The 18774-nt window shown below is 39.6% G+C and overlaps 1 protein-coding gene across 1 annotated transcript in view; it reads right to left on the bottom strand.

Annotated features, from left to right (window-relative positions):
• Positions 1-703: 703 nt before the first annotated feature.
• The window catches only part of pudp (pseudouridine 5'-phosphatase), a 42790-nt gene continuing 24719 nt past the window's right edge, over positions 704-18774 (bottom strand). The window contains exon 4 of the mRNA XM_070957792.1: positions 704-3555. Coding sequence (XP_070813893.1) covers positions 3379-3555 — 177 coding nt within the window. The 3' untranslated portion in view covers positions 704-3378. The remainder of the gene's footprint in view (positions 3556-18774) is intronic.

Raw genomic sequence — 18774 nt, 5'->3', positions numbered from 1 at the left:
AATTCAAAAGGAAGACATGTGTCTGCTATATATGCATGACTTAGATTATCTGAATATCTGAAAAGATACGTTTGATAGAAATAACATGTAACACTTACTAGGGGCCCATGTAGCATAAGAACAGACAAGACAACTACTACAATATATTGATAAAAGGCTTAACTCAATGAATAGACTGTATCTATTGCCAAAGGTAACGTTAGGTATGCTCAAGAGGGATAGAATGGCCAAGGATGAGTAATCAATGCCTTCAGAGCTCAGATATCATGAATGAATCCAATAAAAAAAAAAAATAGATAAATAAAAAAACAACCATTCAATGTATACTGAATTCTATTCAACAGGAACAATACTGGTAAGTATTAATATTTACAATCAAATGCACTTGTATAGAAATAAATAAAATAAACTGGCCAATAAAAGAAAAAAAAAAAAAAGAGAGAGAGAGTGAGTGTCTGTGTGTTCCGTGCAGTCTCCATCTACCTAGGTAGTGTGATTTTGTTTTTGCAAGATCTGAGCTGATTCTCCAGGAGAGGGTTGTGCTGTATCCCATGCCAGCACATAACACCCTCCACGCGCACTGGTTCAGGCTCTGGCTCACCATCTTGTTTCAGAATCCACTCTTGTAATGTACATACAGACAAACAAACAAACAAACAAACAAACAAACAAACAAACAAACAAACAAACAAACAACCTGCATACAGCAATAGTTGTTTTTAATTAAAATCTATTTATCTTCACTGTACAGTATAATGTCTGTCTATAATATCTCCATGAAAATGTAGTGGAGTACATGCATTACATCTTGAGAAGTGTTTGTGAATGCACCTCCAGGCTGCACTCCTCCCAAACCACTCCCTTCAATCAGGGTAAGGCCATATAAAGCACCAGTGAGCAGATGAGCACTCTTTTTGACTCCTTTTGACTCCTGCTCCTGGTGCACATGGTGGCCTCTATTGTTTGGTGTGTTGACAGGTAGGTGGGGAGGCCATTTTTTATTTGATAGGAACCCTTTAATTTTTGTACATAGTTTATTTTCCTCTTGCCTTTTGTAGAGTAGAATGATCCACAGAATAGTGAATTCAAAAACATGAATTCAATGACACAATGCATAGAGCTGTGTAAATGAAACTCCGTAACCTTACCTTCTATGTCGCTTATGGCTTTCCAATACAACATCGCAACATACTAGGCTACATTTTCAAGAACAGGTCTCAATTGCAATATCAAACAGCACATACATTCAGTCTTTCTCCAGTTGGTTTTTAGAATCTCCTAGCATACAAAATAAGGATGTATAATGGTGCACATAACTACAAGACATAAACATGCAACGAGAACAACATTACAGTAGCTAGCATGCTAATCAAGGATAATATCAACGTCATTTAACTCAAGGAGAAACTCACCAGAGCTTTGCTCAATATGAATGCAATGAAAGGGGTGCCGCAGGGGGTCAGCCTTTTGGTTTTCAAGAGTTAGGGCCTTCTAAAAGCAAAACCTTGAAGACAGTACTTGTTGATGAAGTTTAGAAAAGGCTGGAAGTATTTAAAGGAATTTCTCCGCTCTAGTGTCACTCAAAAAGAGAGCGCACTGCAGCGTGTCTGTATGTGCTTTAGTGGTGAAAACGGGGAACTGCATGGAGTTAAAACTGCTGGTCATCACAGTTCAGTGCAGCTAAAGTGGGTTACAAACACATAGTCTAATTAAATCTGAAATCAAAGTCAATAATAAGATGAATCAAAAATAAATGGAAATTGCACAATTATAATGCAAAGGGTTTGTGTTATGGATTTATTTGATATTGAAAAGTTGACACATTTGAACAAAAGACAAAATGTAACACAGCGTGGATGATCCAGTGTGATTCATTCATGCAGCTTTCGATTTGAATCTAAATTGAATTACAGACAACCATTTCAATGCGACAGTCACTCTGTGGCAAGGATTAAAAGGAAAATGCACAAAGAAAGAAATTAACCACACTTTAGGCCAGGAGAGGGTAAATGACATGTAAAACTGCTGGGAAAAAAAAAAAAAAAGCCCTGGAGACGACCCCATCCTTCAGGATGAAAGGCCAGAAATACTTGGAGGGGAAGTGGATGGGAGTGCAGTGAAATCCTATTTCAGCAGCCTGAGGGAACCGTGGCACCGTGCTCCTCCAGCAGGTCCCCCGTTAAAGCCTGCTTGGTGAGAGGATGGGGGACATGTCACTTGTGGAATGAGCAGAGATGAAACGGTGAGGATGACTCGCATCCTCTTTTTACTGGATTACACTGAGGAGTGGTGTCTTTGGAATTTCAATAAGATCGCTTTAACACAATGTCTGGACAAGGATTGTGTTGCATAGACAGTATTTTGACTGCACCATTGTGTGTGTGTTCAAGAGCTTCATAGTTTGACTACTGTGCATCTACTTGGCAAAACATGATGCGCATTTTTTTCAAATACATGATGTCTTTACAATTAAATCCAAAATGACAGTGTAGCTTTCTGAATCTGGAGGCACTGACATTGTGAGATGGTACAAACAGTTGAAGTTGTCCTGTGGAATTTACCAATCAGTGTTACTCACCAAACACGTGTCTATCATTGAGCTCTAGCCCTATCCTTCCTCCAAAAACATTTGCAAAGCCAACTGTTTAAGTATTTCAAATCCAGCATTGTTGACATCCATGTTTACTTGTTAGCAGTCTTCTTCCTCGCTGACTTTGTTGGCGCACTGCTGTGTATTTGGTGTTTTACTGGCACCTGTAGATCAGTGGAAGTGTGAAACCACTGGTAGGGATGTGCGTCATGTTATCCATGGGCAAGCACAAGATTAAGAAACACTGCTCAATAGCTCTACCAGAGGTCTAAAACTCCACAGGGAACTCTTAAGTAAATGATCTACAAACTGCACTTCACCTATGCCTAGTGGTGCAGTATGTAGCCATGCAAGTCTCTTATGTTTCTGCCTCCAGCCCAGTATTGAAGGGGAATAGAGTTCCTTTTATGATGTTCCTAATATCCCCCCAAAAAACACAAGTAGGACAGTGGCAGTTGTCAATGAACCTCAATGACCAACATACATGTCCAGATATCCTTGAGTGCTAGAAAAATGTGACACATCGAGAAAGCTTTCGAAAAGGTGTGCTGAGACAACTCAAAGTTTTTTTCCAGTGATGTGATTTCATGTTTGACAGGAAATGCAAAAGGCCACTGATTGGTGCCAACAAAAAGCATCAAAATCCACCCACAACATGGTAAGGGATCCATGAAAATAATCAGCTTGGTTTTCTCACTCTATCCTAGTTGTTTCTTTCAAAGAATGAGAATGGAGAGAGAGAGACGAAGATTGAATGACACTGTCTGGTTTTGGGTTTTGTCTCGGGCTCAGTCGAATGCTGGCAGGCCAAAGAGTTGTGGCTTAAACTCCTCCATGCTCCTGAGTCGCAGCGTAGCCTCCTGGGTAAGGCTGGGGTCCAAATTGTCGTCGGGAATCATAACCACCTGCATCCCCGCAGCCAGCGCTGCCTTCACGCCATTGGGAGCATCTTCAAACACCAAGCACTGAGCAAGGACAGAGGAAGAAAACAAAGTGATATTATCCTGTAAGCCTATTAGGTCTACAAGATTTCATCCCTGCAGACGCCACAGAGCTGAGACCAAAAACAAACACAGGGAAGGGGGGAAGCAGGAGCACCATTTCCATTTTCAATGTGATGAACTTGATATTCCTCAGAGGAGTACTGTTTACCTCCGCCAGGTGAAATATCCATTAAATCTGCAATTTGAGGAACAGTGCCCACTGTAGCCACACTTAATTGTCTTTATATTCTCAGCCACTGTTGTTACTGTTGTTCAAAGTGTCAAAGTGAAGATTACTCAAATCATAATCCTTGTTCTTTTTTCTTTTTTTTTTTTAAGTCTACGCGGTATTACTTGTACCTAGTATATGCCTATAGGTGTGTTGCTAGTTTTTGAGCATGGCACCTTCTTTGCATCTCATTGTGGTGTCCTGAGCTGTAACAGGCTCATTACTGCCCCCTGAGGTCGAAGGGTAGAAAACGCTCACTGGTACTTTATGGCTTTTGATGAAGGCTGCGGTTGTAGTGGATGTTTTTCCCCCCAAACAGTCACAAGTGGCAACATCTAGGTCCATTGCTAGGCGATTATTACACTGTCCCGCATATACCGTGTTGGCAGAAATGCTAGCCTATTAATAATGATGACTGGCAGTCCAGAAATGCCAAAAGGCAGCTGAGATTGTATACTGTAAAATGTCAAACTTAGTCAATATGTTCTTCAAAAAACAAATCTGAGGGACCTTTAATTGGCTGGCTGCCATCCAGTAAACAAGTGTAGGTATTTTTACAGGATGTATATTTCATTAAGATGTGGTTATGCTTTAATACAGACCCAGATGACATTCTGTACTGACACTGTAACAGTGTGCACATTTTCTATTAACTGAGCATGTTTATACTAAAAGTCAAGCACATTTTAGGTCAAATTTCAGTTAGGTACATATTCATCTGCAAAACTGATTCCCTGAAGTTTTCAGAGATTACTGCGAGTTCTGCTGGATGTTTGAATCCAAAGCAAACACATCAAGCAATGTTGCACTGCACAAAGTAACATCCAGAGGACCACAAGAGAGAGATCATGACCAGAACCAGAAGGGAAGTGACATTTCTCCTCTTAAAAGTCAAAGACAACTGTCTTTCTGTGCTGAGTTTCTTTTTAAACAAGCTGCTGCTGCAGTGAATCCTGTCTAATAAACTCTTAGGAAATGGATGTCATTTGTGAGGCAAAGCTTACTCTGAAATGCCAGGCCGAGTTAAAATATGAAAAACATGGAGACTAATTGTCATTTGAAATACTTATCTGTGCGCATGTTCAACAAGGAAATTCCAACAGCTCCAGTAAATTAATATGGCTGAACCTGCACCGGGAGGTTAATCATTTTTTCAGGATCCAATAATCACAATCTAAAGTGTGCAGACAGGAAGAGGGAAGGAGTGGCGGCTTAGCTCTGATGGTTAGGAAGAAACAGTTAATACCAACTATTCAATATGACTTGATGAAGAGCTAGAGACAGAAGCAGGGGCACTGAATATGTACTCATACAGCTACTTAGTTAACTGCCTAGGTGTGAAAATCAGTCTAAAATAACCTGAATCCACATGTACTGATTACATCAGTTGAAAGTACAACAACTGAAAAACACGATACACTGTATTTGTTTGCATTTTAATTCACACAGCACAAAGGAGTTGTGTTCTATAATCGCAGTGAAGTGGTGTCTGTGAGAGCAGTGAAGCTCATAATTATGCCACTTAATTGTACAATGGCAGTTGTTGTCTTACAGTACGACCCACTGCAGAATTTTGACTGAAAAGAGGAAGTACAGCAAGACACTGAAAGTGAGGATCGAAGCAAATTGATGTGTTACATTTAATAATGAAATCATTCACAACATCTACTGAATAATGTTACATACTGAAAACATAGACTTGAGAGTTACAAGTCAGTGGTCTCATTCAATGATCTGCACAGTGAATCTATAGTTCAAGCAAACAACACAAATTCAATATGACAACTCACATGGAAAGTTGGACCTTATCCTCCACCTGTACCCACTGATAGGAATCGGAGAAGCAATACTTGCCCAATCAGCTGAAAATATGAGTGTTACATAATTCAGGAGAATTTAGGAAAAATGTTAGCAGTATACAAAATGCGAAAAGGCTGAAACAGTCTAGTTTATTTAACTTAGTGATTTCTGGCCTTATAGAATATCCCTAAAACACACCTATAAGGACTGGATATCTGATTCAGCAGTGAGCTGAACATATGTAACATTGCTTTAAGCAGCCTCATCAGTATGATTAAACTTTAAAGACATTCCTATGATCATCAGTATTGCATTTATTCTAGCTTTGTCTACATTTCTCTAAGGACACTTATACATCTGTAGTCTTTTAGTTGTTGTCCGGTTCATGTTCACATTGGCTTATTTCAAACAAACTAAGAGCTGTGAACAACAAGTCATTAGGACGGAGTTTTTAATCATTTCTACATGGACCCTGGGGGTGACTGCTGGTCATCCAGTTTTCAAGTGTATCTACACTGTGATTACTGTGGGACTGCTTTTGATGGTCTGATTCATGAGGAAAAATGACAAAATGATTTCCATAGATACATACATTGCTTACACAGATTGCTTACGATCAGGTTGCTTCCCGAACACTTCAAAATTTAGAAGATCGATGGAAAGGTAGTTTCGTTTTTTTCAAATGATGCTTCATTCAAATATCCACTGTTACGAAAATTCTGTGGTTGGTCTGTTGGTTTTGGAAGCATCCTTTTCATGCAGTCTCAGTCTGTTTCTTCAGATTTATTGACAGTTTTCACACTAGCCGAAACAAACTAACTGGTATGCAAGCATCAAGCAGATTTCATGATTTTTGGCCCATGATGGTAAAAATATGCAGACTAGCATATTCTTTCCATTAAAATTTGCTTTTTGTCAGCATCTAGCTCCAAAGTGCACTAATGTATACAAATCCATTGGCGCATTTCCATTACACAGTTCCAGCTCTACTCGACTCGGTTCTACTCTACTCTACTTGGTTTGGTTGAGTTTCCATTACAATTGAGTACTTCATAGTACCTCCTCAATGTAGGTGGGGTCGTCATACCACGCCAGAGCCGACAAACAATGGAGGACATCGAGGCGATGTTGTATTTGCTGCTCGGTTTGTGGCTTTTTGTCACACACAAAGCAAGAGAAGAAACCCAGAAAAGGCTTCAGGCTTCAGGACTCTCCGGCCAATCAGTGGCCGACAGGCTGTTGACGTCACACATACAGTATCGCTTCTACTCGCTTGGAACCTCGCCAGAGCAGGTACTAAAAATAGTATTGGGTACCAGGTACTATCCCTAATGAAACACAAAACAACCGGGTAGAGTAGAGTCGAGTCCAGTCGAGTTGAGCCGCGCTAGTGGAAATGTGGCATAAGACACACTTTCTAAGAATCTGTTTCTAATTATGTTTCTTATTGTAACTCGTATTTATTGTGCTGCTATACGGTGTAGGTTACACAAGCACAAGTCTTAGAAATGGGCTTAAACACTCTGTATTTTCACCTGCTGTCAAAGATGAATATCTTACTACCCATTCAACAAGGCTGAAAGAGCAGGAAGATCATTTCCTGGACAAAAACACTGTTTTGTTGGTAAGTAGGTAAGTGAAGTGTCCTTGGCTCTGAATCACTCTGAGGAGGAGTGAGTTCATTGTTTTATACAAAAGGCCTTTCAGGCAAAGTAAGGAAGATTGTGTAAAGAATCTCTCATGAATATTATTACAAGCAGAGAGAAATAAGAAATAAAAGTGCCTTATTTTTATTCATGCATGTTTATGTTCAGTAAAAGACTTCAGTCCACCTTCTGAAACAAAGTGAAAAGGGTTTCTCAACAGAGAGGGTCATTCATAAGATGAAGGTAGGGAGTGATTCTACAAGAATTACCAAGCTAACACATAGCACAGCCCAAATATGACACTCAAATGTGACTGATGTTAGGTGTGGCTTCATGTGCATGGGAATGTATTTTCAGTACATGTACCCAGGCCACCCTGCATGCATGCAACTGCTTATTTGTACCAATATACAGTGTGTGGTACTGTAGATGGTGGGTGGTGTCATGGTGTTGACAGTAGATGTATAAGGTACACACCAATGTCAGAGCTATGTGTATATGTCTGTGGTGCTTATGATGTCAATATTCTGTGTCTTTTCATGTTGTATATGATTGGTTGGTTTGTTGACACAGGCCATAGCAGCAGTCATATTATGGGAATTTAGCACTAAATATCAAACAAATATCAAAATTTTGCCTTTGTATGCCAAAGTTTGACAAATGGATGTGTTTCACGGATAGATCTAGGACCGCCATTATAGACTGATGACAAAAGATTTCATCTCATTTCTCTCATAAAAATAAATTGTTTGACACTAAACAGGGAAAACCATTTCTTATGGATGTGTCTTTGTGCGTGAAACCGTTGTCATTTTGAACCAGGAAAGGACATTCCCCAAATCATTCCTTCTACAAGTACAAGCGGAAAAGATCGATTTTTCAAGATTTGTATCAAACTTTTGACTGAAAAATTAAAAATTCAACCTGGCTTTTTGTACAGAATCAAAGGATGTCTGCCTTCTTCCAACTGTCAAACTATTCTGCAGTCAACCTTCATGTCTGTCCTTGACTATGGAGATATTCTGCATTGCCATGCTGCTCCATCAACACTTCAGCAGCCAAACCCTGTGTTTTTTCTTGGAACTGCTTTTATTAATTCCTTCTTTCTTATGTAATTGTTTTGTTTCTCTTTGCTGGTTGTGTTCTTGCCCATGTTTTTTTGTTCTTAGGTCCCTCTGAAGAGAGAGCTTAATCTCAGTGGACTGCCTGATTAAACAAAGATTAAATAAAAATAATGCTGCGTGCATATGAGGGGCAGAGACCAAACCAGGAAAAACCCTTTTCCTGAGAGCCCCTGAACCAAAAAACACCCAACAGTACATGCCACATACTTTTGGCCTCAGTATGCTTCAAACAAAGTGCTACGGCATCTGAAACTGCCTTTACCAATTTTTTGCAACATTGTGGAACAGATAATCTGAAAATCTTCAATTTACACAAGTGTACAGAGGTGTGAAAGTAGCCAGGGTTTGAACTTCTCTCCCGAGAGCTTTTTTTCCACACTACTACATCCATTCTTGTGTGTGGAATGGAGTGCAACACCATAAATATCATCAGAGGGAGATTAGAGTCTTAGCCTCTTCCCATTTCTTCAATTCAAGGCTACAAGAAGTTCACAGAGTGGGGAGGGAGTGGGATGCAGCCAGGAGGCTATGACAACCTGCCTTCCATTGTGGCCATTCAGAACATATAGAAACAATTTTACTTTTAATTTTACTAATTAATAGTCAGACAAGACATCATGCAAATTTATCTGAAACATACTTAGGCCTTAATTCTCTTTTGTGTAAAATGTGGTTTGCATGCACCATGCAGGTGAGGGAAACAATCCTGGAAGGCTAGCAAAACCAGAAACCATGACAAACTACTGCCAAAATGCCACAATAAATCAGGAAATCAAAGGCTGGGTTGGATTCTCTTGTATTCAACTTGAAATGTCAGTGCTGAATCTGTTTCATCAAAAACCTGAGCGTTTATTTCTAATCAGCATTGCATATTGCAAACTGCCCTTTAAAGCAAATTTGAAAGGCTGCCATGTTTCTGTGGATAGTGAGTTGTACAATGAATCTAAAGCTCTACAGTGGTTACAAAAATCTCAGAGAAAGCTTTAAGGACCTTTGTTTGTCTCAATTCTAATAAACAGGTAGAACAAAGAGGCCCCATTGAGTCACATGAAACCCCTAATTGACTTCTATGATGTCACTAAGCCTGAAACTGAAGGATGTTGAATAATGACGGCAGAAACACTGAGAGTACACAACAGAAGGCCCTTGCTAATTCCTTTTATTAGGAGCAATTAATATGGTTAATGTCCCAATGAGCTCGTGAAATGACCTTTTAATCTGCTTCCAATGTGCTATTCTAAACTAGATCAAAGCAGACACAGATGCATTGCCGCTCACAGTGGCTTGATGGCTCGGGTGAATTGGAGATGGGCATCAAGCTGTGCCTACAACACGTGTGTGTATGAACTGAGATACAGACAAAAACAATCAAACTACAGTGCCACTTTAACACTTCAGATCTGAAAAGCCAAGTGCAAATACATCCAAGTGTACCTCCTGTGATAATGGCAGCTGAAGCGAGAGTGGAATTGAACATAACTCTTTTTTTGTCTCTCACATTAAAGCAACAGGAAGAAAGTGGTTCCAACAATTTTACCACATGTGGTCATACAGATGAAGTATTTGTCTGATGCTGGATGAGTGGCCCCATAGAACAGTCTGTGTGGGCAAGAGAGCAGTGATCTCCATTGATGACAGAAAACTTTAAGGCCTCAGCATGCTTCAACAGGGCCGACAGCATTCGACCTGATCACATTTAAAGGCAAAAATCTTGTCACCTATTCCGATTTGAGACGGGGGAACAAAAAGCCTGCCATCACAGCCTCCTCCTCCATCATCTCTCCAACATGTTGGATGTTGATCCCATGATCCCACTGTAGTCAAGGGGGTTTCAGACGTTTGATGCATAGTGAGGACTTTAGTCTTACTTCTAGTCCATCCATTCAACTGTTTTTATTGGCAGTAACCTACCAGTTACCAAACACTGTATTATTAACACCCTCTAAACCAGGGCTGCTCAAAGCCCAGACCTCAGTCCCCATCTGAATCGAACTGCAAGTCATTCTGGGCCATAATTTATAGTTCACCTGCTCTACAGAGAGTCACAGAGAATCACAAAGTTTGTCTATTAAATGCAAGAGGCATCAATTGTGTCTATTTTAACTGCTGTATTGAGTCTAAAACTGGCTATTTTATTTGCTTCCTGGCATCCTTAAGATGATTTTTTTGTTGAAAAAAGGACTGAAATGTGGGTATTTGCCTTGAGCACTGACTGCTCAGGTCTTCTCTAGTTGAGTATCTGGTTTTCATTATGGATTTTCCATGTTTTTTAGGAGTCTGTTCATAAAAATAACATTAATTTTGTAAGAAAGGCCCTTGAACAAAAGCAGCTGAGGTCCCCTGTCACCTTTTATTATGAACAATGCATTATGGTGTGCCTTTTCTGCCTCTGTTTCATGCTGACCCAATCACAAGAGATGAGACGTTAATTAATTGATTAAATATTATTTTGTTACCACCAATCGTTCTAGACCTCTGACCTTGAATTAAAATCAGATGCTGACCTTTGAGTAATAAGTTTGAGAACCCCTGCTCTACATTGAAGGAGAGCCTACCCTCATTTGCATGCCTCTAGCATGGAAAAAACAAGCTGGACTGTGTTCCTATTTGTGATCTGGTTTACAGAGACACTTTTATGAGGCTAAAATGTGTATTACATCACATCTGAATATAATGTGGATATGAGACACTTGAAACTGCAGTAGGAAACCAGACCAGCACCAATAGCTGAGTATTGCTGACTATAGCCTAAAACCATGTCCCAGTAGTGGTTGTCACACAGAGAGGAGGTGTTCTGCTTATTAAACATCCAGCTACAGAGCAACAAAGCCTCATAAAAATGTAAAAAGGTAAATCCACCGAAAGTCACTCATTTTAGAGGGAAGAAATAGTTTACTACCTTTTCAAGGGACTACGGTGGCCCACTGTTCAAGAACACGTGATTAAGTTCCCTTTATGATGGCCTTCCAGTGGAGTGCCCACTAGAGTGCCTTTCCAGTAGAGCACACTGACTGATGTAAACACGCAAAATACCACTTTTGCTGTCGACTTGAGGGTCAGTCATTAGCAGTGCTGAGGAGTTAAGAGTTCACCCAGACAGACACACATGGACTCGCAAGACAAAAACAGCACCAGCCACTGGTAAATATTGGCTGAATAAACAAGATATACTGTATGTCAAGCACATTTTTAACAGATACAGTCCACCCTGTGGGTGTTTCAGACTTATTCAAAGTCGCCACTGTAGAAAGGTGCACAGTATGTATATGGAACTAACCTATGTTCCAGATGCATGAAGCTTTCCAAGTTGGACCTCCTGGGTTTACTATGAAGAGATGCAACACACACTGTCCTTTTCAAAAGATGCCATGGAAGATTTACAAGTGGCTTTAGGACCACACTAAAACAAATACAAGAGTCATGAGAGCATGGGCATAATCACACATTCTTTGGGGAGGGGTCATGTCAACCCTATACTGAGAAAATACAAATCAGTACACAAAGTATACAGTAGAAAATGTGTTAAATACACGCTCCTTTTTGTGAAAATAGTTAAATATGAATGATATTTCGATTAAAAATGTAACTAGTTTTTGCTGTGAAGCTATATTACAATCCATTAGGTGGTGGTAATGCAACCCATATGGATGCAAACCATGATAAAACTAAAAGAAGACAAAGACATCCCTGTTCTTAGAATGACCTTGGCCACCTTTGGGTGAATACATGCTGTGTAACAGTGCTGAAAAGCTGCTGCATTGCATTTTGCATGTGACAAAACAAAACAAACAAAAAACCCCACCAAAAACCCAGTTTATGATTGTCTTTACTTAGGAAGACATCTGTGGCTTCAGGCGATCTGCAGAGAGGACAGACTGGTAAAATGTGGTTCAACTCGATTGGGCATGTAGATCAAAGCGAATCCGAAAAGAATCTTAGTGATGGTGTAAGTGAAAGTTTTTACTGTGAAAAACACCTGCTTTGGTTTTAATGGTCTGTCCATTCAAAAGACCTCCAGGAGAAGAGGGTATTTTAACCTTAATAACATAATAACATTAACTGCCTTGACCTTCTATCAGATACATACACGGTGTGTGTATGTTTGCTATTGTTGCAAACACAATTGGCCCGCTAACACACACACATAGAGGTTACCCCTTAAAAGGAACATGTTGCAGCCAGTGTGCAGCAGCCGACACCGACTACGATTTGAAGAAGATCCAGCCCTTGTTTGGCTGCAGACAGCGGTGCTGGGTGTGGACAGCAGTTCAATAAGAACGCCTCGACAATCAGCGGCTGCCCACGGGATACACCTACTTGAGCAGTGTGCTGGTACGGTTCACAGGCGCTCATAATCAGTAAGATCATCTCTTTATAGGCAAGGATCAGACATGGGATTTTATTGTGAGGTCGCATAGTGCTGTTCCATGTACATTTACTCTATGGATGTTCGATGTATAGAGATGCAGACTTAAAACTTAAGCTTGAAACATAGTGTATTACCCTGATGTCGATATTTGAAGTCAAAACAAGATTAGCCGATAATATTATTAGTATTTTATTGTTCACTCTTTGAAATGTCTTTCCTCCAGTCTTTAGTAATCCCATCCTAATCAATCCAATAATCCAATCAGTGTGTCAGTGTGTAACCGGCAACACATGCCCATGCCTGATTTACACTGTCCACAGTTATACATAAGTACCTGTAGACACAACCTTATTCAACTGTTTGTATATCAAGTATAACAAAAGTATATCAAGTATATCGAGTCTGTACACCAGGTTTGCAATTTGAAGTGAAATTTCACGGAGGTACAAATACAGATTCATTCTCAGTGGCATGCTGACACTGATACCAATGATGCCATGGAAAGTAGTAACTTTTGGCTTTTGGTGTGTTTTTCTTTGGCAGCTCTGTTAGCCAGTTTTGTAGTTCCACATTTGGCTTCCGGCTGCAGGTCTCTAAACCAGTTTAGGAGAACTGAGATTCAATTTTTATCTTTTTGAACATCTGCACATCAACACCCAGTGGAGATGACTTTGGAATGGAATTGCAACTTGCAGATAACGTTGGGGTAAAACATTGAACATTTCAATGCCTAATTAAATTCTTAAAAGACAAAGTCACTAATTTTATTATAGTACACAACAATGACCCCAACAAACCAAATTTCCTTCACACTCATGGTTAATGTGAGAGAAGTGAACTGAATTAACTACAGCTCATGTATTCTGACACAGTGTCATTTCAACCAGCACGAGTGGCAATGACAAGTTAAAAGCTAGCCAACTATATACAGTATTTTTTTGAACACAACACTACTGATGTAAGTGTCTTGTCTTGGGTACTTGAATGTTACTTTAATATTACCAATACACATATCAGAGCGAAATGTTGTCCCTGATTCTTCCCTTCATTTGTCTGTTGATTATAGTTACCTGGAAGAACAAAATTCTTCATGTAAAACACATGATCATTTAATGCTGTAAGATTAAACAACCTCCGTATATAAAAAAGGTACGGTAGATAAAACATGATAAAGTGCCAACTACTGTGGCCGGCTATTCAAGAAACGTGATTAAGTTCCTTTTATGATGGCCTTCCAGTGGATAAAAAAATTCTAAAGTGCCCACTAGAGTGCCCTTCCAGCGGATAAAACATGATGCAGTGCACGTGTGCCTTTAAAATACAGAAAGCGTAAATGCATCCCAACTTTCTGTATGTTGCTGCTCGTTATATTTTTTCACTGCTGCCCCCTCCACCACTGCGTATACTGTATGTCCAAGGTGAAAAAAGGGGAAGTTTGATGTCCTCACACTGAGAAACACCTGATTCAACTACATATCCCTGGAAGATGGGTGGAGAAACCTTTTTTCAGTCTAACATTTGTGTAGTCCGGCGGCGTATAATGCGTTCCACAAACAGGGTGAGGTATTCGTGGAAGAGAGATATTACATGCCTCAATGAAACATTTTTCACAGAATATATCACCTCCTAAGTTTCCCTTCTCAGCTTGTTCACTGTCTGTAAAAGCATTGTGTGCACTACTCAGAGATATTGCTACTTTTGATCGCAGCAGAGCTTTGAAAAGAAAACATAAAAAAAAACAGTTGCAATAACACATGATTGTTATTTACAGCATTACAGCCAAGATGCATGACTGATGTATGATGGAAATTTAACAAGCTAACGCACCCATGTGTATGTCAAACACACCTATGAACACTCTCCAGTTATATATGAGATTAGGGGATATTGTCCATGTATGTGCACCATACATGTATTTGTGTCCTGCAGGCAATGGCGAGTGAATAAGCAACAGTGACAGATTGTCCACTGAATCTTCTTCGTCAGGGGTGGGGAACCCCTTGCGTTGCTGCCACTCTGGAGCTACTACCACCAGACAAAGTAAAATTGTCCAAAAGTGTCAGTCTGTCCCAAAGAATTCACAGCGATGGAGGGGAAATCTGTCGTGGAAACTCAGTGATAGCTAATTGATTTGGCCTTCATTGTTGCCAAGACATTACATTGGCAAGTACCTCTCAGAGATGAGCCCAGAGCTCCATGGTCCCAACCAGCTTCTCAGCTTTCTGATGTTATAATTCAATAATATTAACATATAGTATTCTGAAATGGGCCATCCTGCATAATGAGTACTTTTACATTTTGCACTGTAAGTATATTTTCATCCTAACTACTTGAGTAGAATTTTGGATGCAAAGTAGAGACTAATACTGATAATACAGTAACACAGAGTAGTTCTAAAATCAGAGTCAAATGCTTATATATACAGTAGTGCTGTCAATCGATTAAAATATTTAATCGCAATTAATCACATAAATGTCATAGTTAACTCGCGATTAATTGCAAATTAATCGCACATTTTTATCTATTTTAAATGTCCCATTAATTATCATTTTAGTACTGTTTTTTTATTGAAAACAATGTGTAGTGTTATATTTCACACTAACATTCTCATTTTGAGCAGTCATTCACATTTGAATGAATCAAATCACACAATTTAACACTGTCAATAAACAGATGACAAAAAAATAAATGCTTGGTTACAAAAAAGCCCCTTCAACAACCCTTTCCAAGGGATCAAAACAGGGTGATACGAGATAAAGTTACAAAGTGCACATCATTGTAAACTAGGATTCAGCCTATAGTGCAGTTAGACCATGGCTTAAGTTTCCTTTCTTAAGTTTCCTTTGAACATACAAGCAGTCAGACTATAATGCTCTTTTGTTTATTCACCAGAGGCTTATCAACCCATTCTCTTATTTCTCTCCAGAAAGAATGAACATTACTTGGCTATGGCTGTAGTAAGCTTGTTTTTAGTTGCGGTATCCATATGCCTCTGTCCAAACTTTGGTCTTGTCAGTCGACCCATCTGGCAACTTTTTGAAACTAAACTTTCTATTCAGAATCTTGTTCGCATCCATTTCAGCGTTTCGCGCTTCGCATCCGCCTACACTTTCACAGCTAGCGAGCAGGCAAGACCAAAACATGCGTAGGGCGTGCCCATTGTTTTGTTTCCGGTTTACAATCGGATCCTGTAGTTTTTGTAACGTTACTAGCAGTGGCCACAGCTTATAAAAAACTTCAAGTTGACTAGGTCACAAAGAACGGTAATCGTGCGATAAAAAAAATGACGCAGTTAAAATTGATTTGCGTTAACGCCTTAATAACGCAATATTTTTGACAGCACTACAGTGAATGCATTCAAACACCACGGCACAAGTAATGCAACAGTTACTTGTATTTTTTGGTGAGGGCATTCTGCCCCCAGAAGCAGGCTATGTTACAGACCCCAGAGGAGATCAGGTCTGGAGTCGAGTCCAGCCTGTCAATGCTGGAGAGAACTGGGAGTGGTAAAGAAAGGTTCAAGCGTTAAGGTTAAAACACTGAAGGACACAAACTAAATGCACATAGAAAGCCACTGTTTCCCAAACATTTTCATCAGGTTGAGATTACAGAAGTGAGAGTAAATGTAAACACTGGCATGATTTACTATTTTGGCTCTATACTCTGGTACAGAATCTAAATACTGACTATGGATTTCAAGTGCAAGAAATACCTTTATAACAAAGCTAAAAGCCTGCATTTAAAATGTCTAATCATCGGAAGGATGATATCCACATATTGTGTCATTGTAAACATTGTATGAATTCCAAACCAAAATTACACATGTAGGTTTTCCCAACACTTCAACTTCTCCGATCTCAGATATGGATGCTGTGTGTTCCCTAACATCAGGAATCAGGAGTTAATCCCAACAATTCAGCAGTTCCCTCTACGCGTGACCACTCCTGGCAACACTATACGGACTGGTCTGGTTACAAGCAATCTCCCTCGTTACAGAAGGAAAAACAAAGAAGCAATCCATTGTGTATTTTGTGGGTCCATCCCTCTTGAGATTTGCTGTAATTTAAGTGCCAGGTTAGCCCAGTGCTTTGAGTGACCACACTCTCAAGCACTTGTCCCAGAAGAGCGTACAGGAAAATCCTTGATTTGATGTGCAGGGATTTACAATGGCGATCATTTCATTAGGTACACCTGTAGTATCTCATATAATCCAATATACCATCTTAAATTCAGCTTTTATGTTGCCCATAATGTTCAGGGTACTTTTATGCTGTCATAGAAGTGCTAATTCAATTAGATATTTTAGCATCAAGGTCATAGTGTACATGTGTGTCTTTCAGAGAAAGTTGAAACCACCAGTATGAGATCGTTTTCTCATTTCTATGATATTCTCACAAAGCCACAAGCCTGTTTTTCCGGGAAATAAAAAGAGAATTTGAACCATTATTAGTCACAGGGAGCCATAAACATGAGAAGCTGCGTTGTGCATCTTAACTCCACCACTGTATTCTAACAACTGTTAAAAATATGACTTCAGAGCCATTTCTATCTCTTCCAGCATTCAGATTACCCCTTGATGCACACACATACACGTGCACGTACACACACGCACATACACTGAATATAAGTAGCTGGAAAATAGGATGTGTAAATGTTAATATTTGCCAAAATGCGAAAGAGAGCTTGTCTGGGTTATTGTTAGTGGGATATAGTATTGGTTCTCTACTACTCTTAAAATATACAATTTCAGTTGCCAGTTTATTAGATACACCAAGCTAAAACAAATGCAGTCTGACAGTCCTGCAACAAATTCTCTCTTCATGAAGGTTATAATGTTGAGTTTTTGATGCTGATTCAATGACATGATTATTTTTGAGGATACAGAGAGTTACTCTAAAGAATAAGCTATGTGCAGTTACACTTTGTTTTTGCTGTGATCATCCATATTTATGTTGCTGATCTTATCACCCACCACTGAATTTACAGAGGAACAACCTTGCTAGGTACAAGCAAGCCATGTTATCTAGTTGAGCTAGCTACCAATCATTATATCATCAGGTGTGCTGATACGGTCACAACTAAGTGGACAGAAGTCACAAAACCAGCGTTTCCTTTGTGAGGTAATTCATGGTTTTGTTTTGTTTTTTAATCGGAAAAATCTGTTGAAGTCCAAAATATTCAAATCTCTTTGATTCGGTGAATTAAGAGTTGTCAACCAACCAAACCAGAGTTGGTGATGGTTTTTGCACCAATGGAAAGATGAACCGAGAAGGTTTTGTTTTTGTTGAGTTTTAGTTTGTTTCAGTAAATGGACTCTGGTGGCTTTGGTGAGAGCGACATAGCAGCTGTTTATAGTTGCGCAAAAAGTTTCAAGAGACTCTCAATACTTCCGAAAGGAACACTGATCTTGCCGTATCATGTACTTTGAGAGACAATAGCTCCAAAGAGGACACTGATCTGTACTACAGCTTGTCCATCTCTGTCACACCTGAGATCAAAGTCAGTGAAAGCAACTTCCGTGTACTGGTGGTAATGCAATTGGGTCCTAAACCAACCACTTACAAAGGTAAATTAGGTGAGCCAAGTTCTTGTTAACTCTTAGAGAGGAGCAATCAAAACATCCTGAATCACGAATTGGCATGGTTTGTGTATGGCGCTGGACAGAAGGGCTCTGCATTGGGTGCTTAATCATTGGCACCCACCTACTGAGCATCGGTGATATTGATGAGGTGAGGTGCCTGCACAGAGCCCAAGAATATACCCTGCTACCCTCTGGCAAGCAATAGAGAATGATCCGCTGCCATACCACCAGACTACAAAGCAACTTCTTTCCTCAGGCAGTGAGACTCCTCAATTCATTCTCCGCACTCCAGCATAAAAACAAGTTTTATTTTTAGAGCTTTATTTATTTATCCATTTCTATAACTTTTGTTCTGTGAATAGCTGAACAGCACTACAACTAGTATTTTGTTTAACAACCCTGTTGATGAAATGATGATTCAAAAAAAATGCATGCATTCAGTTACGCGTAGG

The sequence above is a fragment of the Chaetodon trifascialis genome, chromosome 24 (genome assembly GCF_039877785.1).
Source record: "Chaetodon trifascialis isolate fChaTrf1 chromosome 24, fChaTrf1.hap1, whole genome shotgun sequence".
NCBI lineage: Eukaryota > Metazoa > Chordata > Actinopteri > Chaetodontiformes > Chaetodontidae > Chaetodon > Chaetodon trifascialis.
This window is presented reverse-complemented; position numbering and strand designations above follow the sequence as displayed.